This window comes from Suricata suricatta, chromosome 10, assembly GCF_006229205.1.
Source record: "Suricata suricatta isolate VVHF042 chromosome 10, meerkat_22Aug2017_6uvM2_HiC, whole genome shotgun sequence".
In the NCBI taxonomy this organism is placed as follows: domain Eukaryota; kingdom Metazoa; phylum Chordata; class Mammalia; order Carnivora; family Herpestidae; genus Suricata; species Suricata suricatta.
Genome location: NC_043709.1, coordinates 55,914,672 through 55,938,598, shown reverse-complemented (window position 1 = coordinate 55,938,598; position 23,927 = coordinate 55,914,672). Strand labels below are relative to the sequence as shown.

The 23,927-nt window shown below is 39.8% G+C and overlaps 1 protein-coding gene across 19 annotated transcripts in view; it reads right to left on the bottom strand.

Moving 5' to 3' along the window:
* R3HDM2 (R3H domain containing 2) overlaps positions 1 to 23,927 on the bottom strand; it is a 126,980-nt gene that overhangs the window by 37,922 nt on the left and 65,131 nt on the right. For all 19 annotated transcript variants that reach the window (XR_003914373.1, XM_029954424.1, XM_029954430.1 and 16 more), the window contains exons 2-6: positions 8,900 to 9,099; positions 4,543 to 4,584; positions 1,702 to 1,788; positions 1,046 to 1,172; positions 120 to 198 (exon numbers count right to left, since the gene is read on the bottom strand). Coding sequence is in view for 18 of the 19 variants with exons in the window: in XM_029954424.1 (XP_029810284.1) it covers positions 120 to 198; positions 1,046 to 1,172; positions 1,702 to 1,788; positions 4,543 to 4,584; positions 8,900 to 9,064 (500 nt within the window). In the remaining variant the exon portion in view is untranslated. The remainder of the gene's footprint in view (positions 1 to 119; positions 199 to 1,045; positions 1,173 to 1,701; positions 1,789 to 4,542; positions 4,585 to 8,899; positions 9,100 to 23,927) is intronic.

Genomic DNA, 23,927 nt, shown 5'->3' with positions numbered 1-23,927 from the left:
TGGTAGGGGAGGGGGAGGAATCCTAGATTTGAACAATGGAAAAATTCTGAAAAGCTACTTGGCCTCTTAGGCATTCTGCTGGGCCTTGTTATCCCCCTTCCATGAAATAATGTTTTTACCTTGGGTTCTTTTTCAGTGTATTTACAAGAAATTCATGTAGGTCTATTCCAGTGGAGTCTGTATATTCTTGGCTGGAGTCTAGAACCACCACAACAAAAGAAATTTAAAATAAATGAAACCGCCTTGCATGAAATCTAATCTTAAGCAAAAGCCTACAACCCAATGAGGACTTTGGCTTAAAAACCAGAATGATGCTTGATTTGTCAAGCTCTTGGCCCCAACTCCCCATGACAATGATGGAAGGTAGAATCTGGGTCACAGTGTTGCATTGATATTACACTGAAAAGCTACCTTACTATAATTAAAATTTGCTGAATGTTTTAACCAAAACGCAGCGGATTTTATTCTAGTTAAAGAAAATAATTTCCAGGTAAGACAGCTGGGGCCTAATTTTCCAGAATCTTAGCAAACAGGTTCATCAAATGTTATTTATTATTTACAAAAATTTAATCCCAAGATTGCCTTTTTCCTCTCAACTATAACTTTTTTGGACCAGGTCTTTTTGCTGCCAGCCCAAGAGTTTAAAACCAAAGACAGCTTAATAATTAGATACAAACCTGATTTTAAATAGATCACTCTAAGCATCTCCAAATCAAAATATAAATGATTTCTGGAGGATCTGCTACTAGTGATGAATCATGTCACTACTTACTCCAGAGCAGAAATAGAATCAGAATCAACTACAATGACTTCTTATAGACAATGCCAACGTTAACGGAGTAGCTCTCTATAGCATGTTAGCCCCTAAGGCAGGGTTGGCTAAATCAGCAAAGAAAGTAACCTACCCAGTTAGGTACCTCCCCAAGCCAGCAAGACACTAGGAACTGTTGGGCCAGTAAGGTCTGCAGGTTGCAAGTTGGAGGGAAAGGACACTGCAGAGCAGTGACATGTGAAAGGACACGTGAGAGGTGGCGAAAGTTCTCACCTCTAGAAAGCATCTTTCTTGGGACCTTTTCTTTGTTTTTCTCTTTGTCTTCCTTTTCAGAGACATCCTTTGTGGACTTTTCTTCCTCTTTGTCAGAGGGGCAGCTGATGTGCAACTGAATTATATCCTTGGATAAGGGAAAAGAGGAATACAATCAAAGGAGGGAAAGGATTTCAATTCTCCCACAGGATTTTACTCTCCCTTGAAATCTCCTAGAAGGGAAATCTTGGGTCGCAGCACTTTCTTGCAGAAGATAGTATTTTGTTAATTAAATTGTTTTAGCTTTTGTTCTACCAAAAGGGTAAAAAGCCAAGCTTTTCAGCCAACAATCATAGCCACTGTAGGGAGAGCTTAAGTTACACTAGCTGTTCTTGGCATAGGAACTGGATGGATATGGTTCTAACCGCCAGAGGGAAGAAGTGTGGGTGGGAAAACAATATTCAACACTGGGATGTCCTCGTCTGCATCATCGCAGGTGGTGTGAAGACCTACCTGTCATGCTCTCACCCATGCCCCCTGCTTTACCGCAACCACTTGTTTTGAAGCCCCTGCTACCCTGATTTCCAAGCCTAATGTTGATGCTGTGGTTGTTTTACTACAATTCTACAAACAACGGCCAAACTCAAAAGTTACACTTTCTCTTATAAAGGACCTACCTGGGTTTCTAGTGGCCCATCAGCAAATGGGGCAGAGGACTCCTCACACACTGCCAGGCTGCGCACCAACTTAAGCTTGGAATTAGACTGAAAAAAACCCAAATATATATTATCCATTTGCTGAATGAAGCTTTTCGCTGAATGAAGGGTATCCTCTTTGGCTTTGTTAGTTGTTGCTTCCATTATGTAGTCTTTTTGTTTCCCCTTCAAACAGGACTTACTCGCCAGTTTCTGATTTACTCCGAAGATAATTTCCCTGCTTACATTAGTTGAACAGATGATAGGAAAACCACTTCATTTAGCTTTTCCTCCATTCTCTACCAATTTCAGATTCAGAGGTTTACTGAAAACACACAGTCGCAGAGCTTAGTAGACTCTGGATTTAAGAGCCAGACGTCCTAGCTTCAACTCTTGCTTTTGTGCTGGTGAGCTATGACAGATCCTGAGCAACCTACCTGACCTCTCTGGATCTCTGTTTTTCTTAATAAAATGGGGATAAAAATTATTTTTTTTAAAGGATGGCTTGTGAGACTTAAGTGACATAAAGTGTAGTGCCTAGAACAGAGTAGATAATAAATGCTAAAGGATTCTAAACCTGAGGTGGCAAGGGTATGGAAAGAAGTGTCTAAAAAAAGAGTAAAGAGAAAGAAAATGTTATAACATTTAGGATTTAATGTGGTAAAAAGCTAATACACTTGGTTTACTTTCGCTGGCTAAAGAATACTTTGCAAATCATTGTTCTCCTAAGGATCCCCAAAGCCAAAAATTATAGAATTGACTCATTGGAAATCTACCTATACACATTTACTAAGAGTTCTTATAATAAAATAAAGGCTTACAGTAAATACAATAGCACAAAACATGGCATGTGTGTCCTGGGTTGTGGATTATAGTGAAAAGAACTTGCAAAACTGAAGAACTGACTTCAAGCCAAGTTCTGCCACTTACTAATGGATAGCCTATTAAATTCACTCAGTCTCTATAAACTCAAGTCTCCTCACCTGTAAAATGGACAGAACAACTGTCTTACTTACCTCAAAATGTTTGGGTGGAAGTTAAGTAGAACTGAACACCTTCTATTATAAACTTTAATATCAAGCCCATCACTGTGGATTAGGCCATGTCAAGCAAGACACAGAGTCAATTTATCCTAGGTGTGGTCTTCAAACCCCAAGCCACACACTGGCTGAGCCACTCCCAAATTCTGCCATTGCTTTTTTGGGGGAAATGGGATGGGGCAGACACCCTTAACTATTACTCTGGTGACAATTCTTCTCACTGCAAGAAAGATTTTTTTAAATTTATTTATTTTTTTATTTTATTTATTTTAAAAAAAAATTTTTTGACATTTATTTATTTTTGAGAGACAGAGAGAGGCAGATCATGAGCAGGGGAGGGGCAGAAAGAGAAGGACACACAGAATCAGAAGCAGGCTCCAGACTCTGAGCTGTCAGCATAGCGCCCTACGCGGGGCTCGAACCCACTAACTGTGAGATCATGACCTGAGCTGAAGCGAGACACTTAACTGACTGAGCCACCCAGGTGCCCCTTACTTTTTATTTGAGAGAGAGAGAGAGAGAGAGAGAGCGTGCATGTGTCAGAGGGGGAGAGGGGAACAGGGAGAGAGAAGAATCTTAAGCAGGCTTCACACTCAGCACGGAGCCCAATGCAGGGCTTGATCCTATGACCCTGGGATCATGACCTGGGCTGAAATCAAGAACTGGATGCTCAATTCACTGAGCAGCCCAGGTGCCCCAAGAAAGGTTTAATGTTTTACTGTTCCCGCAACTAAAATTAAAAAGCCATCACACACTAACACATATAGTCCTCCTTGATAACACTGCTCAAAATAATCTGTGATGTGCTAATTTTATCATAAAATGATTAAAAACAAAATCCTCTTCCCTGGTCCAACTTAAAAAATAACCCCTCCTCCCCGCCAAAGGCTGTATTTTTAGGATGTCCAAAAATGTTGAGTCATTTCTACTAATGGTGTAAGATTTGTCTTAAAGGATAAATGGGAAAAAATGTTGAAGGAAAAAATAACACTAATATAGTACTCCGAGAGAAACCAGAGGTGAACAGAGAAACTGGCTTTCCAGTAGAACCAATACTGATTTGCTCAGGCTTTGTGAGAGGCTATAGCTGGGCATCAGAAATGGACTGTGGCTGAACTAAAGATAATGGAGAAAAATAAAGCCAGACCCTCCAATTGGAAATGTGTGCATGCGTGTGTGCACATTCACAATTAAAGTATAAAATGCAGGCAGAAAAACTTTGCCTATATAAATCCATATAAATTAGGTATTAGTGATAAGTCCATTGTGAAATGTATTACTAATAACAGTAGAAAAGAAGCTACAGTAGTCCCCCCTTATCACCTGGGACACTTTCCCAAGACCCCCAGTGGATGCGTAAAACTATGGATAGTCCTGAACCCTATATATATTATGTTTTTACCCATACACATATACCTAAGATAAAGTTTAATTTACAAATTAGGCACAGTAGGAGGTTAACAATAATAAAATAGGACAATTATATTATAATAAAACTTATATAAATGTGGCCTCTCTCTCTTTCTCCCAAAATGTCCCCCTGTTGTATACTCATTCTTTTCCTTGGGATGATGTGAGACGATAAAACGCCTACCCGATGAGACGAAGCGAGGTGCGTGCTACAGGCACTGTGACGTATCATTAGGCTACCGATGACCTTCTGATGATAGGTCAAAAGGAGGATCACCTACTCCTGGACTATGGTTGAAGTGTGGTCAGTACAACTATGGACAGTGAAACCTCAGATAAGGGGGGGACTACTACATAGAGAAAGGGCTCTCACCTTGGCTCTTTTCCTGGCATGACCATGGCTGGATGTCCGCCTCTGTTACAAGGGGATTAGAAAATATTAAAGGTGTAGAAAATCAACATTTAGGTTAAAAACAATACAAGTTTGTAAAGAAAAAGCACTAACTGTAAAGCCATTCCAATAGCTGAACTATGATATGACCCACTTGGTGCGGTTGTCCTCCCCCATCCCACTCTGCTACAAATCTAGTAATTGTGATACGAAGGGACCACAGGCCACCTACAGATGAATCACCACTTACCATGAAGAATGTGAATAAGAAGACACTTACTGGTTAGCCTATTTCACAGATTAATAAAACTTGCTTTTGAATAGACCACAGAATTCTCTCTTGATTAGGAGGCTTCTGGAACAGTCACTACCATAGCAAAGACATGATCACAGGAGCCTATTTAACCCATAATGGACAGGTAATACCGTCCTTAATCATCACTTATAATAACATCTTTATAGGAAAACACATTCAGAGTTCCAACTTGAGATACTCAAAGGACTTGTCCCTATGGCTGCTGATATGGAATGAAGACACTTCTTGCCAAATGCCTTCCTCACTGAAGATGAGAATTCTCCCAGTTCTAAGCTCCTGGTTGTGGCTCTTATAGCCTGTCTGGGACAGGATAAAAATAAAGCAGCATGGAAGATATGGAAAAGACTTCCAGAGCAAAGGGAGGGTAAAAAGAGTGTGTAAGGAGCAGAATAGAAGCTGACGAAGATGAAGAATGAGGGCCCGTGGTAGAATGAAGGGAGAAACAACTAATTAATTGATGGGGTTTTTGAACAGCTGAAAAGTCAAAATGGGGGCATTGGGGAAGAGGTGAGGTAGGGTTACGTATGGGATGAAGTACCTAGGGCTTCTCCAATGTTTGGAATGGAACTCACTGCCACTGGAGTATGGAGAAGACTGAGGTTGGGTGGGGAAAGGAAAACAAGTCAGAGGCAGAGTCCCAGCACGGTCCTGGGTAGGTGAGGATTTCTCTTTCCTCTGTCCTCTTCACTTCACTAGTTACCAGACAACATGGCCACAATGCAAAATGGAAAGCCAGGAAGGCAGATGGAAAAAGAAATGATGGTGACTCTGGTCAATGTTAAGAGATGGTCACAGTGAGGGAAGAGCCATAGTCCAGGAATACGAAGAGGCATTTATCACTTTTTTCAAAAAGGTGGTAAAGTACACAGAGCACAAACATTCAAGAGGTATAATGGGGGTATATACAATAGCAAGTCTCCTTTCATATCTGTCCCCCAGCTACCTGGTTCTCTCCTAAAGACTCAAGTAGTACTGACTTTCTTGTCATCTTTCCATATATCTTTTATGAATATGTATAAGCCTATTGTACATGTGCACACACAGGCCTTTTTTTAATGGATGTTATTCTATAGAAGACATTTTTCTTAATGTCTAATATGGTATTCCACTCTGTGGCTATCCCATAACTTACTTTACTAGTCCCTTAAATCACACAATTTAGGATGTTTATGATCTTTTGTTCATAAACAATGCTTCAATGACATCATTAAGCATATCTATAAATACAGTATATCTGTAGTCCAATTAAAATTTTTTAAATTAAAGATTATAATTTATAAAGTATTGCCAAATTGCCCTTCAAAGAGGTTATGCCAATTTATAGCCCTACAAGCAATGTATGAGTCTGCTTATTTCCCAAAATGGATAGTTTTCACTTCATTGTCAAACACACACTGTAAGTCTAATATGTACCAGGCACCATGCTAACTACTGGAGGATACAGAGAGAAAAACCACAAACCTTGTCCAAAAGGGACTCATAATCCTGTTGGGGAAGACAGACAAATAGACAATTATAATACAGTACAAATGCATTACAGAAATAGTTAAGCAGTGCTATAGAAGCACATGGGGCAAGTGTCTAAGCCAGACCTGGTAATTCACAAATACATACATTCACAGATATTGAGTGCCTGCAGAGAACTGAGTTGAGCCTTAAGAGATACAATGGTGAGCCCAATATGACCTAATCCTGGGCCTCACTGAGCTTATAGTTCTCTGAAGGAGACAGAGATAGGCATTACTCAAAGAATTATACAGTGTAGACCTGCAGTGGGTGAGTAAGGTTGTCAAGGAAGGCCTTCTGGAGAAAGAAACATCTGAACCGAGTTCTGATGGATAATTCGGTATTAGACAGATGTTGGCATGGGAGGTTCAGGGGTTAGAGGAGGCTGGGAAAAGAATACCACAGAAGGCAGTCTAGGCAGAGAAAGCTGCTTTCGCCAAACTTTTAGGCACTTATAACAGGGACCAATGAATCAGATAATGCTAAAGCACAGAATGCCAGAGGCGGACGGCTGGCAGGCAAGGGACTAGGTCACAATATGCCATGCTGACAAATCTGGGTCTTAGCCTAGGACAATGAGACACACAGAAAGTTTGAAAAGAATGAACATAACCAGATCTTAATTTCATGGCCATCTGTATAAAGCAGTTTGGTAGATGAATCCAAAAGGATCACAAATTTAAAGGCAGAAAGCCCAGCTAGGAGGTCACACTCAGCTGGTTTGCTGAAGGTAGATGTTAAATCAAGGTTAATTTGTCCATTCTAAACTGAATCTCAGAACCTGCCTTTTATAGCACTGTTTGCATGTGAAAGATGTTCTGAGTTCCAATTGCTGATTCTACATCTCACACTGGGCAAGTAATGAAAGACTTCTTTCTGCAAACTTTCCATCCCTAATTCATAAGAGGCACTCCCTTGACAGCATCAGTAAGACCCCTGGGAAGACTTTCAGGGTCTGAATGGGGGCTTGGAGTGGGGAGAGGTAGGAAAAAGAGCAGAATTTTTAGTGCTGTTGAAGTGGGATGTGATCTGTTGGGAGATGGTGGAGGGGAAGGGTTTCTGAAGGGTGGGACAAGACTAAAGACTTCTAGAAGGAGCAGGAGGTCCAGTAGATGGCAGCATCAGCTCCACCTGCTCCAGCAGCAGCAACAAGTCAGAGAAGAGGTGGGTTCCCTTCCAAGCTCCCACACGACCTATTTGTATATCCAGGTGAAGACATTCTTGAACTGAGTGTCTATAGGGTGTGGTAATACCTATACACATCCTTTCTTTCCTGCCTATCAACAAGAAGTACACACAACAGGAATTTAGAACACCACTTCAAGTGGTCTCCTTTGAATAACTTGGATCCAAAAGTTCATTTAATTATTATCTTCCATGTAACATGACAGCACATAATTAAACATTCATCACTTAGCTGTCCTGAGGATTTAAAATTCATTATTGGTATCAGTGGAGGCTGAAAGTATGGCTGGAACAGTGGCAGATTGTCTCTACAAACTCTAGAAGGATGGGCGGGGAATGACAACTCACATGCAAAGGAGAATGGGAAGAAAAGCAGCCAGGACAGAGATCTGGCAAACTGTAAGTGGAGAGTCAGTGGAAGAACAGGTATCAGGAAAACAAAATATTTCAGTGAGCTGTCTGATTTTAATTCATCCCTTTATGCTGTTGCTGTTCTAATCTCTTAAGAAGAAAAAGCCTAGATGAATTGGGTTGTCAAAAGAAATCATGTTTGTTCAAGTTTCTAGGTCCTCCAAAATGTGGCTGCCACTGCTTTTTAAACTACTTACTGTTAAGACGTCTATCTCCTAAGCATACAATAAAGACCAGTCTAACCCTGGGCATGAAGGAAAGGATTTATATAATTTGGATCTGGGTAACACAGGAAACTAGCAGTGACTACAGAGAACAGAAGGACTGGAACAGGTAAACTAGAGGAGGCTCAGAGTCTGAGCTGCCTGGACTCTCAAGCAGGAGCCCTGAGGAAGATCTGCTGGCCATCTACTGCCATCATATCTGCACTGCACTATGAATCTGGATGGAAAACAACATGGCAACCAAAGAGTGAAATTCTTCTCACTCACTTACCAAGTGGCAAGTTCAGGGATTATTTCTGACCCAGAAAATGCTGACTGTTTTAACACAACCAGGATACGAATTTAACACTGTGTGTTAAGCCAGGCAGCTGTAGTTATTTATTACAATTTATTGTATGAGCCATATTATGACTTGTTAAATATGTGTTTGTATACAGTTTATTTTTTGCTAGTTAAAAAATATCACAAGGTAGCAAGAACCAGTGTAACTTAGGTCCGAATGGATTAGGAAATGACTCTTCTTTAGAATTCACTGTGGACATTCTATAAAAAAGGAAGGAGATAGTTCTTGAAAGTTAGAAAATAGGTTTTTAGGAAGAATCAAGTGACTGGCTTCTTACCAATTGCCAATACCAATTATGATGACATTTCTATTCCAGTATAACGAGTGTGCATTTGATGCACTTCTAACTCTTACCTGTGTCTCCTGACGCAAACCAGTATCTTCACTCTCTTTCTCAGTTTCTTCCTTACTTGGAGTCTTAGATACAAACTTGTTTTTGTTTACAGATTCTTCCACCAGTTTTTTTTCTGACTCTTTCATTATTTCGAGGGTCTCTTGAGTAGTGTTACTGTTAGACATCTTCTTCAGTATAATACAGTAGCCTCTATGGACTCCTAAAGAAACATCAAATGTATTAAATAGGAAGTGTTTATCCATACTTAACATACACATAAGACTTGTATTTCCCATACTAGTCTGCAGCAGTTACCTTGTAATCCAAAAAAGGGTCCCTGAGTAATTGCTGTCCCTGGATTAATTTCTTTTTTTAAAAAAAAGCTTTATTGAGGTAGCAGTGCCTGGCTGGCTGTTGGTGGAATGTGCAACTCTTGATCTTGGGGTTGTGAGTTTGAACCCCACAAAACTACAGAGGTATACAGATTACTTAAAAATAAAATCTTAACAAAACAGTAAAAGCTTTACTGAGGTAAAACTGTCATATGATAAACTGCACATTTAAAATGTACAATCTGATGAATTATGAAACATGCACACACCTGTGAAACCATCATTATGATCAATACAGTGAGCACATTCATCACCCCAAAAGTTTCCTGCTCTTTTGTAAGCACTTCGTCACCTCTCCATCATCCACAACCTACCACCGATCTGTTGTTACTACAGATTAGCCTGCATTTATTAGAATTTTACATCATACATTATCTGGATTCTTTTACCCAGCATAATTACTTTGAGATTCACTAGGATTCAGTTAGAAAGCAACATAGTATGAGTCCTCTTAGCACTTTATTTGCCCTCCCCTGTTTCCTACAGAAATCTGCTCACATTTTCAGCTTGAGCACATGATAGAGTTAACTCACTAGACTCTCTCCAAAAAGAAGAAAAACAAAATAAAGCTCTATTCACCACCAGAGGACTACTCTCCTTTCCCAAGGGAGAACTTCCACGGTTACCACAAACCACAACAATGTTACCAACTTCAAGTGTCTCCCCCACCCAAAAGCAGCAAAATCAGAAGATGGTTATAGACTCTTAAATTCTTTCCTTTATCTTAAGCAAACCGAAGAAGTAGAGAACTCTGTAGTCAGCTGTCCTTCAGAAAAACTGGGTCTCTCCCTGAAGGAAGAGAAAATCTGTGCTTTGTTATTTGTTCAGTCACTCTACAGCCTCCTGAGGATACAGGTCATCCGTACTGCAGGGGTGGTCAGCTCTTCACTTACTAGTGACACCTGAAGTCCCATAATGAAGTCAATAAGGTAATCCACCACACACTCAAATACGAGTCTGCAGAAGTTCCTCCTTACATAGATTACAGCCTACTTCAATCCTGAATGCTTCTTTCCTTTCTTTAAAAAGATAAGACTAGGGTGGGCACCTGGGTGGCTCAGTTGGTTAAGTGTCCGACTTTGGCTTGGGTCATGATCTCACGGTTTGTGAGTTTGAGCCCCACATTGGGCTCTGCGCTGGCAGTGTGCAGCCTGCTTGAGATTCTCACTCTTTACTCTTTCTCTGCCCCTCTTTCACTTGTGCTTTCTCTCTCTCACTCTAAATAAATAAACCTAAAAAAAAAAAAGACGAGAAACCCTCCCAGATTTCATATTTATTCCATGTGGCCTTAGAAAAAGGGCTAAACAAATAGCAATGATTCAAGAAAACTGTCACACCAGGCGTTTTTTCCCTCTTTCAAATCAGTTTAAACGTTAAGACCCTAAAGGCTCTTGAGGAGCACAGGGAATTTCATCCTGGCCTAAGTTAAACAGTCTGCAAGATTATTGCTTTGTTCACCTTGTGGTGACTCTTGGGCAGCTGCCCAGACTTAGTTTGCAGAGGGCTACCTGAAGGCCCTTTAAAAGGCCAGAGTCATTCACACAATCATAGTCATACAGTTGAATTTAAGAGGACAAATACTGGAAGAAACGAACTACACAATAAAATGGCTAATATTCTATTTTTTAATTACTTGGATCTAGTACCTAGAGGATTCTATAAAAAGACTTAGAACCTATGAACCTATGAAGCTTTATGGATCATTGGCTGTATGTGAAGACTGCATATACATGTATGTATTTTTTCTCCCATGGCTGAATCCAGCATCCATTCTCTTCAGTTTGAAGTGTAATAACACCCAGCACAGGCCTTTCCCATAGCTCTTAGCTAGGAAACATCGATAGAGATCAGAATTGGAAGGGTTCTTAAATAGGTACCGAGATCAGATGAGATTGGGCGCGTTCAGGATGGTATGGCCGTAGACGTAAGGGTTCTTAAATAGGACTTCGTGCAATTTCCCCCCACCTCCCCATATCAGACCTCCTTTCTGTACCTTCCCGAGAGGGGCCTGCAAGCGGCTCCTAGAAAACTCCTGGCACAGTATCTTAAGCAGTCTTAACTCTTACACGCTATAGTTTTAGTTTCTCCCTATAATGAGCTATAAACCGGTTCAATCTTGATGCTAAATCTGCTGTGGAGTCCCACAAAATTAAGTTTTCTTCTTTCATCATGGAATAGATCTGGAATATTTTTCTTTTTCAGGCCTATATAGGCTCAAACAGATTTCTCTGTCAGAAAGAGAATGTGAGGGTTGGGGAGTGGGGAAATTGGATGAAGGTGGTCAAAAGGTAGCAGCTTCCATTTAGAAGACAAAGAAGCACTGGGGATGCAATGTACAACATGATGACCATAGTTAATGCTGCTGTATAATCTGAAAGTTGCTAAGAGAGTAGATCCTAAAAGTTCTCATCACAAGGAAAAAAATTTTTGTAGCTATGTAAGGAGAGGAATGTTAAATAAACATTGTGATAATCATTTCATGGTATATATGTATGTCAAGTCATTATGTTGTACACCTTAAACTCACACAGAACTATATGCTAATTATATCTCAATTTAAAAAGGGGGACAATGATATAGAAAAATATAAAGCAACTGGGTATTTCTTTTTCCAGGCCTCAATTACTAAATAGGTATATTTCTTCAAATCAGAATGACAACTTTGCAGCTCCCCTTCACACGTAAGTCAGAAAAGGCTCCTCTATCTAGATACCTAGACTAACTTCAGTGTCCAAACTCTGTTTTCAGCCAAAGCACTATGGGAAAAATCAACCAAACAACAAACAAAAAAGGTCTTTCATAATAGCCACCTGTGGAATGTGGTCATATATTCCATCTGCAGAGGTTTTTTTAAAATTTAATTTTATTTTTTTTAAGCAGGCTCTATTCCCAATGTGGGGCTTGAACTCAACTCTGAGATCAAGAGTTCCATGCTCTACCGACTGAGCCAGCCAGGTGCTCCCCAAGTGCAATTTTAAGGAGCTACATGGTTTTCTTCATTCATTAGGAAACAGAAAAACTTGAGCTTTAGATTCTTAAAAACACCCATAAGACAGTGACTAATGATCCATCCACTTTTAAGAATTTTTTTTTTTTTTGAGAGACAGATAGCACAAGCAGGGGAGGGTCAGAGAGAGGGAGATACAGAATCTGAAGCAGGCTCCAGGCTCTGAATTAGCCGTCAGCACAGAGCCCGATGCAGGGTTAGAACCCACAAACCGTGAGATCATGACCTGAGCGAAAGCCAGACGCTTAACCGACTGAGCCAGGCAGGCGCCTCCACTTTTAAGAACTTTGATAGGCATTTCTACTAAGGCTACCAGACTCTTTAAGAGCTTTAAAGATAAAGTAAGTCTTACTCCAAGGAAAATGCAAATAGCAGAGGAAGAGGTATCCTAGCACACTACTCAAATCTCCCCTTTCTTCCACACTTAACAGTCTAGCCCAACTTTTCTATTGGTTGTTTGCCTTCCTCTGAGGACACACGATTAAGGAAGGTGACCCTATCTCTGAGTCTGAGAAGGTGGGCTAGATCAATTGTGGTAATTCTGTTTCCTCTTTGTGACTGGTTTGGGAAGGGACAAGTGACTCAAACATCATTAGTGAAATATGAGAGAACCTTGCCAGGTGAGTGGCTTCAAAGAAAGGCAATTCAAAAGAAAAAAAAAGGAAACGCCATTCACTCTATTAAAAAAAAAAAGCCACTAGAAAAAAATGATTTATCTTCTTGTGTGCAGATGATACAGAACTGCAATATTCTATCAACTCGCAGAGGATGGTGGAGCAGAAAGAATAAGCCTGGATCCTTGATGCTAAGAGATAGAGGAATTAGCCTGGATCCTACTAGCTCTGTACCTCCCAATATGTGAGGTCATTAGTTCTATTATCATTAAAGCTCTTTTGAGTTTACTGTTCTTCTAGCCAAAAGCATCCTGACATAGTCAGAAATGGTATCTGAAGAGAGAGACTACCTGAACCAGACAGAGAAGCCCAGGTTTGTAAGTGGAAATAGTGGGCAGAGAGAAAGATGATAATAATCAGCTAAAATTTTTAGAGTGCTTCCACTGTGTCAGGCACTATCCTAAAGTGTTTTATGTATCTTGTTTAATCTTACAATGACCTTATGAGATACATAATTTATTATCACTATTTTACAGATAAGTAAACTGAGGTACAGAGAAGTTAAGTAATTTAAGGTCATACAACCGGTACATGGCAGAACAGGACTCAAAGCCAGGAGATCTGGTTTTAGCACTTGCTTTCTTAACCTTTATCCAATACTTCTACTAAGGAACAGATGTTCAAAGACTAGGCAGAATGGAAAGTCTACCAAAGATACCAAGGAATCACGGAATCTCATAACTGGAAGGGGGCTAAGAAGTTTTCTCATTTACCTCCATCCTTCTAATCCATAGTCCTTTTAAGTCAAGTTCCTGAATCATCAATAAGACTGAAAAATGGTCGTCCTGACTCTCTTTATATACTTTTAGTGAAGGGAAAGTCTTCTCCAGGAATAAACCTTTTTTGGGGGGAAATTAGAGACAAAACTCATCTTCCTAGTCTTTCTGCCACTGGCACCAGTTTAGTTTTCTGTGCAAATCATAAAGAATAAGCTTAGCCCCACTTCCATGTGCGCCCCATACAGGAAACAACTTTATCTTACTTCTTTTTCTAAATATTCCCAGTTTCTTTCTCCCTCTCTGCTAGGTTTTTTTTTTTTTTTTTTAATTCAAATCCATGTTAGTTAGTTAACGTATAGTGTAGTACTGGTTTCAGGAGTAGAACCCAGTGACTTATCACTTACATAAAACACCCAGTGCTCATCCCAACAGTGTCCTCTTTAATGCCCATCACCCATTTAGCCCTCTAGGCCTTCCTCTCACCCAACACCCCTCTGGCAACCCTCAGTTTGTTCTCTGCACTTAAGAGTCTCTTAGGGTTTGCCTCCCTTTTTCTATTTTTCCTTTCCTTCTAAGTCCCCCTAAGTTCATTTGTTTATCTGTTTTATTTCTTAAATTCTACATATGAGTGAAATCATGTATTTGTCTTTCTCTGACTTATTTCTGACTTAGCCTAATATACTCTGGTTCCATCCACGTTGTTGCAAATGGCAAGACTTCATTCTTTTTGATTGCTGAGTAATATTCCATTGTGTATATATACCACATCTTCTTTGTCCATTCATCAGTCAATGGACATTCGGGCTCTTTCCATACTTTGGCTATTGTTGATAGTGCTGCTACTGACAGTGCTAACCTTGGAGTGGATGTGCCCTGTTGAATCAGCATTTTTGTATCATTTAGATGAATACCTAGTAGTGCAACTGCTGGGTCATAGAATAGTTTATTTTTAACTTTTGGAGGAACCTCCATACTGTTTTCCAGAGAGGCTGCATCAGTTTGCATTCTCAACAGTGCAAAAAGTTTTCCCTTTCTCCGCATCCTTGCCAATATCTGTTGTTTCAAACATGAGTTGTTAATTTTAGCCATTTTGACAGGTGTGAGGTGGTATCTCATTGTGGTTTTGATTTTTATTTCTCTGATGATGAGTAATGCTGAGCATCTTTTCATGTGTCTGTTAACCATCTGGGTGTCTTCTTGGAAGGGCTAGGAAGACACTTGTTGGAAAAGTGTCTATTAAAATATATAATATAGGGGACACTCAGAGACAGAAGGGCATTTTATCCCTTTTAATTTATGGCCAAGAAGAAAGAATGTAAGCAAGAAGACAATAGCTAGAGGCTAAACATTCTGACTTACCCTGTGGCAAAATTCCTGTAAACTTTCCTATCCTTTACCAATTTGTATATCAAGAGTAAATTATTCCCAATTGATACTCATATTTTTTAAATTGTTTAAAATCTGGGGGCTCAGGAGAATGGGTTCACAAATTGGTGTATGTTCACCGAACACTATTAAGTCAGTCTTCAAATCACATGGTCTTAAGTTTCCTCACCATTTTGTGTCTAAGATAAAAGAAGCTATTCTCAAGTTATTAAAGGCTAGTTATAAGAGGTCAGAGTGGTACTATCTGTTGAAAAATACACTGAGTTCAAAATTGTATTGCTTGAGCTGAGGTTCTCTTTTGTTCTCCAAAGTAATCTTTAGCTATGGCAATTTCCAGTCCTGTAATCCTATGTAGAAGTCTCCCTTTCTCTTGGGGCAACAAATTCCTGGAAACAAATTTTTCAATGCAAAAAGCAAAAGTTGTAGCTGAGGGACAAGACAAAGACAATTAACTAAAAAAAAAAAAAGTCTTAAGGAGCAAGATAAAGCTAGTAAGAAACGGGTTAAAAGCAGAGAAGTAATTTCCACTCTTCATGGGTTATTCAGTATAGAGAGAGAATGAGGGGCTTGGGATGGTCAGAAAAGCAGAGGAACTATTTCATATGTAACTTGACTAGAACAAAGCAAAGACATTAATGTCCCAGGAGAGCCAAGATATGTGCTTTCCTACAACCTATTTGTGCACATTGTACATTTCATCCAGGCAAACAGTACAACTTTGAGACAGGATGTCTCCTGAGGACACTCAGTGGCTCAAAGCTGCAGAGAGGGGACTGCCAGAAGTAGGGGGCAAGGAGAGAGCAAGGAAATAGGATCATACAGGGGAGGATGATTAGGAGCCAAAATCTGGCAATTTTTTCAGGGGGAATACTGCATATTCCCCATAAATTTTTTGACTGCCAAGATAAGTACCTTCCAGAGCACAGTGAAATTATATATCCTTCCATCAACTCATAAACAACTTTCTAGGCATGAGGCCAAAAAGAATTTATTTATATAGGGGACACTCAGAGACAGAGGGCATTTTCTCCCTTTTAATCCATGGCCAAATAGAAAGAATATAAGCAAGAAGATAATAGGTAAAGGCTAAAAATTCTGACTTACCTGTGGCAAAATTCCTGTAAACTTTCCTGTCCTTTACCATTTTGTATATCAATAGTAAATGACTCCCAATTGATATGCATAGTTTTTAAATTGTTTAAAATTTGGGGGCTCAGGAGAATAGATACACAAACTGTATGTTCATGGAATACTGCGCCATAATAAAAAAGAATGAACTTTTGGTGTTTGCCTTCCTCTAAGGACACATGATTAGGGAGCCCTAGGAGATGGACTTTAATTAGGCACACCAACTATGATAATTGTTTCCTTTTTGTGACTGGTTTGGGAAGAAAGAAGTAACTCAATCATTACCAGTGAGACTAGGCAACTTTGCCGGGCATATCACTGAAATACACAAAAACATGGATGGATCTCACAACTATTATGGTAAGTAAAAGAAAGCAGAATTCAGTTAAGAAAATACGTAGGTTCATTTATATGAAATTCAAGGACAGGCAAAATTACACTACAGTGATTTAAATCAGATGTGCTTCTTTAGGGTTTGGGGGTAAAATACTGATATAAGGGACCCTTCAAGAGTGATAAAAATATGCTATCTTGTTTGAGGTTATGGTTACATGAGTGTATGCAACTGTCAAGCTTTATTAACTGAATGCTTAAGATCTGTGCATTTTACTTTTTGTTACTTAAACATACACACATACGCTCTTAGGAGTCAAGACAATGGGGGCCAAATAGCTATACAGTTAAAATGGCAGGGTTAAAACAAAACCAAGCAAGTCTATGTGCTCACGCATGGCAAGCTTATCCCTAACTTTTAACTGGAGTTGGGAGAAAAGGAAAAAACATTAATGTACATTGAGCACAATTATGAATCTGGTGCTTTATGCACTTCAACTCATATCCACCAAGAGTACTTAAGCAACTCCCCAAGGTCACTCCACTACTAAGTGACAGACAGACCAGACCAGAACTCTGGTACTGTCTGATTCCAAAGTCTATATTCTTTTTACAACCTTGTTGTTTCTATACAGTATTTTATTTAATCCAAATAAAACTCCTGTCAGGACATTTTTCAGATGAAGAAACTAAAGCTCAGAGGAATTAAATAACTTTCCCAAGTTAATACAAGGGAAAGACCAAGGGCAGAATTCCAACCTAGCTGGATCTAATCCTAAAGTTGTAGGTGTCCCAAGGTGGACATTCAAGAGTGTTCTGGGGCATGAAGTGTGGGTTGAGAAGGGTGCCTAGGTCTGAGGCCTCTCTTCAGAGAGTGTTGGTGGGGAGAAATTTGGAAGTTCAAAACTAAGGTTTCTAAATTGTCCCATCTTTCCCCTCCATCTGTGTCACTCCTCATGACTTCATAACTTGTAGTTTACAGAGAGTATTTTATTTGATCTTCTCGGGGTATAAATGATTATCTCCATTTTGAATGAAATACTAACTAATCAGAAATATTAAATTAATTGTTCAGGGCCATCTTATGTGTATAAGGAGGCAGAGTTCAAACCTAGGTCTTCTTGATGGCAAAAATCCAATGTTCTTTCTACTACAGTGCTCAAAGGACAAAACCAACAACAGTATGGTAACTGCATGCCTAAAGAGGTAAATGATTCAACAACCCTGGGAGGACATGAAAGAAGGCCCTACGGTCCAGCATTCCCTTCTCTTCAAAGACAGAAAGGCGAATATGGGGGAACAGACAGTAAAGTACTTATGGAACATGAAGGTTACAGTTATGTGACAGTCACTAAGTCCTTTAAGGACTCCAAAAGTCAACTGTCATAGGTTTCACTAATACTAGGTGAATAAAAATAACAACAATAATAACAATTGTGCCAATTTTCTAAATCAGGAAAGTGTTCAGAAAATCACTCTGCTCTATAAATGCAAAAGGATTCACTGGTGTGTAAGGAAGGCCTTAGGCATTGGCTGATGTCCAGAGCAATTCCCTAGGCAAAGTAAAGAGAAACAAGATTAAAATGTTCTGGACATGTACCCTCTTCTTTTGTTCAATATCTGCTATGGCTGTACTTGCCCTAAAATAAGAACTGCAGGTGCTTTTGATCAATGGACTGAAATGCTGGGCTTCATTATAATTTCTACCAACTTCTCTACATTCTTTATCAAAAATGCCCATTTTACTTCTGTGAGCAAAACAGAACAAATCAAATTTTCTCCTCTTTCAAGCAAAGAGCAGCAGTGGGGGCCTTTCCTTCTGCTGCTTCCAATTTCTTTAGCTTTATCATAGTAATGCTGCTATATAGAAAATAACACAGAATCTCAAGGAGGGAAAGGACCTTGAAAGCTCACACTGTCTTTTCCTGTGCCCTGGCAAAATCCAGGGAAGACATTCTGGAAAAGAAAAAATAAAAAATCACAATTTACCTACTGTTCATGGCATTTCAGGATGCCTTCTATTACTAACTTAAATGCTATGCAGGTTAAGTCCATCTTGCCCTACTGTGATGACCTTAGAGGTCAATGTCACCACTTGTTTGGTAGAGCCAAACTAAGCCAACAATTTAGTAATAGAAGAATTATTTCAAAATATAAAAGTGAATGTGAAATTGGCCAGGGAAATGAAAAATGAATAATCTAATTTCATATGAAGGAGCCAGGAACCTTTATGAATTATTATTCCTTAAGCCTTTGCTGCAAAGAAGAGTCTGCTATTTACTTGGCAATATCCAATCACCTCTTCCTTAATAGAACCACTGGTTTTTAGTTGGGCACATGGCTGCCTGGAAAAATGTAACACATATCCCAACCTCCACTGTAGCTAAATATGAGCACATGACTAAGTTCTAGTCCATGAGACATAAGAAGCAGTGTTATGGCCTGAACTGTGTGCCTCTCTAAATTCATATGTTGAGGGGCGCCTAGGTGGCTCAGTCGGTTAAGCATTTGGCTTTGCTCAGGCCATGATCTCACGGTTTGGGGGTTTGAGCCCCATATTGGACTCTGTGCTGACAGCTAGCTCAGAGCCTGGAGCCTGTCTCCAAATTCTGTGCCTCTCTCTCTGACTCTCCCCTGCTCGCATTGTCTCTCTCTGCCTCTCAAAAATAAATAAAAAACATTAAAAAAAATTTTTTTTAATTCATATGTTGAAGGCCTAACTCCCAGTATCTCAGAATGTGACTGTATTTGGAGATGGGGTCTTTAAGGATGTGATTAAGTTAAAATGAGACTAGTAGAATGGACCCTAATCTAATCTGACTGTAAGAAAAGGAAATTTAGATACACAAAGAGACATCAGAGATGTATGGGCAGAGGAAAAACCATGCAACATAGGCTTCTGGAGAAACCAAATCTGCCAACACCTTGATCCTGTACTTCTAACCACCAGAACTATGAGAAAATAAATTCTGTTTAAGCCGTCCAGTCTGTGGTATTTTGTTACGGTAGCCCTAGGAAATTAACACAAGTAATAAATATAGCTTCTATGAACTACCCTTAAAGGATGTAAGTAGCCCTTTACTTATCCCTAATTCCTGCTGGCTTAAATGTAGAAGTAAAGGCTAGTGCATTAGCAGCCATCTGAGACTATGAGATGATAGTAGGACTGAAAACCATATACATCGTGAGGCAATAGACAAAAGAAACCTGGGACCTTGACTAAAGCAGTCAGACTAGATAGACTACCTCTAGATTTCCTGAATGTGAGAAAAATACACTTCGCTCTTATTTAAGATACCATTTAGGTACATAAATGTGTGCATGTGCGCGCGCGCGCACACACACACGCACACAAAGTAATTGTAATAAAAAAAATAATCCCCTAATTCCTAGAAGCAAGGAATCTTGTAGCAACACTCCAGAGCTTATATGTACTTGAGAAGGAAGAGGTAAAGTATGGGAAAGTTGGTGTTTTTTTTAAAGACTTTATTTTTTAAATTATTTTAATGTTTGTTTATTTTTGAGAGAGAGACCTCATATGAGTAAGAGAGGGGCAGAGAGAGAGAGAGAGAGAGAGAGAGAGAGAGAGAGAGAGAGAGGGAGAGAGGGAGAATCCCAAGCAGGCTCCATGCTGTCAGTGCAGAGCCTGACATGGCACCTGAACTTAGGAACCATGAGATCATGACCTTAGCTGAAATCAAGAGTTGGACGTTTAACTAACTGAGCCACTCAGATGCCCCTAAAAGATTTTATTTTTAAGTAATCTCTACACCCAACATGGGGCTCGAACTCACTACCCTGAGATCAAGAGTTGCATGCTCCACTGACTGTGCCAGCCAGGCAACCGAAAAGTTGGTATTTTATGGAGGATATAAAAGCATCACTCCTGTGCTCTAATCCTACCTCTACTTCAAGGAAAAGGCTAAACATAATAATAGGGTGAATTAGAAGCAGTGCCTAACAAAATAACATTCAATCTCCAGAGCCACTGAAGACAGAGGAGGCAGCAAGCATGTTGTAGTGGATAAATTTATGGACTTTGTAGTTTGACATGAATTTGGCTATGAGACTACTGTTCCCACAACTTAGTAATCATAACTGAGCCTCAGCCTCCTCATTTGTAAGACTAGGCATAATGCACATCTCATAGAGCCATTGCAAAAAAATGTGACATAACAAAGGCAATGGACCCATAAACAGTAGGTAATCAATAAAATTTAGTTTCCTTAATTGTATTCCACAGTATGAAAGAAGAGAAAGATAACTGAAAGACCCCTTTTCCTTGGCATCTTGTATACACCCTTTTCCCAATCAGTACAGGAACTACTGATATCCTGCAGGGATGAGATTCTTATCTATTTTAATGATCAACAGAGAGTAAAAGACTGCAAGAAAGAGAAAAGGAAATTTTATTTACCCCTTAGTGCTGGCTTCCCATTTTTCTTGGTACTTTGGTATTTTTTTAAGTTTATTTATTTTTGAGAGAGAGAGAGAGAGAGTGCAAGTGGGGTAAAAACAGAGAGAGAAGACACAGAATCCAAAGAGGGCTCCAGGCTCTGAGCTGTCAGCAGAGTCCAATGCGGGGCTCAAACTCACAGACCATGAGATCATGACCTGAGCCCAAGTGGGACGCTTACCTGACTGAGCCACCCAGGCACCCTGGTAATTCTTTGGGTATTTTAAGAACTGTTTTGGTTTTTTTTTAGGGGTATCTGGGTGGCTCAGTCAGTTAATCATCCAACTTCAGCTCAGGTCATGATCTCACAGTTCATGAGTTCGAGCTCCACATTGGGCTCCGTGCTGACAGCTAAGAGCCTGGAGTCCGCTTTGGATTCTGTGTCTCCCTCTCTCTTTACTTCTCCCCAGTTTGCACTCTGTCTCTCTCCCTCTCAAAAAAATAAATAGAAATTTTTTAAAAAACTTTTTTAAAAAGTCAATTCAGGCTAGGGCACCTGGATGGTTCAGTTGGTGAAGTGGAGTCCAACTTGATTTTGGCTCAGGTCATGATCTCACAGCTTGTAGGATTGAGCCCTGCCTCACCTCGGGCTCTGCACTGACAGTGTGGAGCCTGTTTGGGATCCTCTTGCCCTTCCCCCACTTGTATGCTCTGGCACTCGCTCTCTCAAAATAAATAAATAAACGTTATTTTGAGATAGAGAAAGTGAGAGACAGAGTATGAATGGGGGAGGGGTAGAGAGGACGCAGACACAAAATTCAAAGCAGTCTTCCAGGCTCTGAGCTGTCAGCACAGGGCCTGATTTGAACCCATGAGCCCTGAGATCATGACCTGAGCTGAAGTCAAGATGCTTAACTGACTAAGCCATACAGGCACCCACCCCCCCTCCTAGAAGTCAATTCAGGTAAATGCTTTTTCCAAAAGAAAGAACTCCGATGTTTGATATAGCTGTAAGCGTAGACCCAAGGTAAGAGATCAATCACTTAAGAGTGGCTAGTTTCTTCAGACTCTGTTATCCATGATGGCTGGTCAGATGTGTAAAGAATACTCAATGTTTGTTGGCTCAGATCCTAAGGAGCCCTCACTTCTAGAATACTTATTATTGATCACTCTGTTGTGTGCACAGAGCTAGACACTTTACAAATAGATATTATCATTCCTTTTTATAGAAGAGTAAACTGAGGATCAAAGTGATCAGAATGCAAATTTGGTTGACTCTAATTTCAAAGTATATATCCCAAATCTGATGACTTCCTACACTTTCACTGCTATCACCCTGGTACAAACTACCATCTCTCTTGGTGGAATGACTGCAATAACCTTCTAACTGGTCTACTGCTTCCAATCTTGCTCCCCTACAGTATTTTCTAAACATAGCAGCCAGAGTGATTACGAAAAAACCTTTTCATATCATGTTACACCTTTGCTTAAAACAATCCAATGGGTCCCCATCTTATAGCAAAAGCAAAAGTTCTTATAATGACCTACAAAACCTTAAATAACCTGATCCCAGCTTGCCCTCTGACCCCATCTCTTACTATTCCCGCCCCCCCCCCAACTTTTGCAGGTCCAGTCACACTGGCTCCTCCTATGCTCTAAATCCACTTTCTCATGATTATTTTTGCTGTTCCTTCTGTCTGGAGTGATCGTTTTCCAGATAACAGCGTGGCTTGTTACTTTTTCTCTTTAGGTCTTTACTGAAATGCCATCTCAGCGAGCCTTTCTCTGGTCACAATAACTAAAATTACAAAACCCCAAATGCTTCTTATCCTACTCCCCTAAGGCCTCCCTCACAAAAAGTTACTCAATCAGATACCAAACAGACTTTTTGCTTCTCTCTGCTTAACACATAAATCTGAAATTTGTTTTCTTCCTCCTCTGAGATAGAAAGTGATGGTATGATGGAAAGTTCACATCTCATTCACAGAGACACAAATACCTCAAAAGAGGAGAAAGAACAAACTCATGGACCTCTTGAGGCCTCTTTCAGTCCTTCAAGTGTGTAAAGAGTCAACCATGGCAACACTGGAGAGGAGAACAAGACTCACCATAATTGTATCAATCCCTGATATAAAATGTAAGAAGAGAAACACAATACCCTTTCTTGACTTCTTCCATTTACAAGATCTAGAGAGGGAATTTTCTTAGCATGACTGACTCATTCTCAATCTCTAAAGCAGTAAGGTATAGGAGAGGATAACATGCCATGATTTGCTATGACAAAGATCACTGACCGAGTGAAATCTCCCAGACCTATGTCAACTAAATACAAACAAGCTAGGAAAGTGAGACAGAAAACACAGAAGTAACTCCCAGCTAATCCTCTCACTCCAGACAAATGGTGTGCCAATATATTATCAATACGGATCTACCACATCAGATTGGAAGAGAAGCAAGGAAAAGCAAGTAAGAAAAAAGTTGCCACTTTCCAACTCAGCTTCAAAGCTACCAAAATAGGCAAGGCCTCTCTAGACACTGAGACAAATCTCCTCTGGTCTAGAAGGCCAGAGTTTGAAAGCTCTACTGACTGCAGCAGCAGCTTGATTCACAAATGAGTGGTAGGTGTTTCCTACCATATCTTCTTCCAATCAAATCACATTAGGAAGATAATGTATTATTACTGTGTTTATATTAAACTACAAATTTTGAAAGAGAAAAAAACACCTTACACCATTCTTGAAACATTTTATTTCACAGCTCTATATACAGTTATGGTATTAATGTCATATGTCATTGGGTAAATGAATTCTGCAAGGTTAAATGATGATATGTTTATGTTCTATCTGCTCATTGGCCCCCAGGTCAGCCAATCTGATCCAGGATTCCATGGCAACAGGCTCTATCACTAAGAGCTACAAGATAAGATTTCCTCTGCCTTTTTCTTTTTTTTTAATAAAGCATTTTCCACAGAAACTGCTGCAAATACTGTCAAAAAATAGGTTCTCAGGCAAAA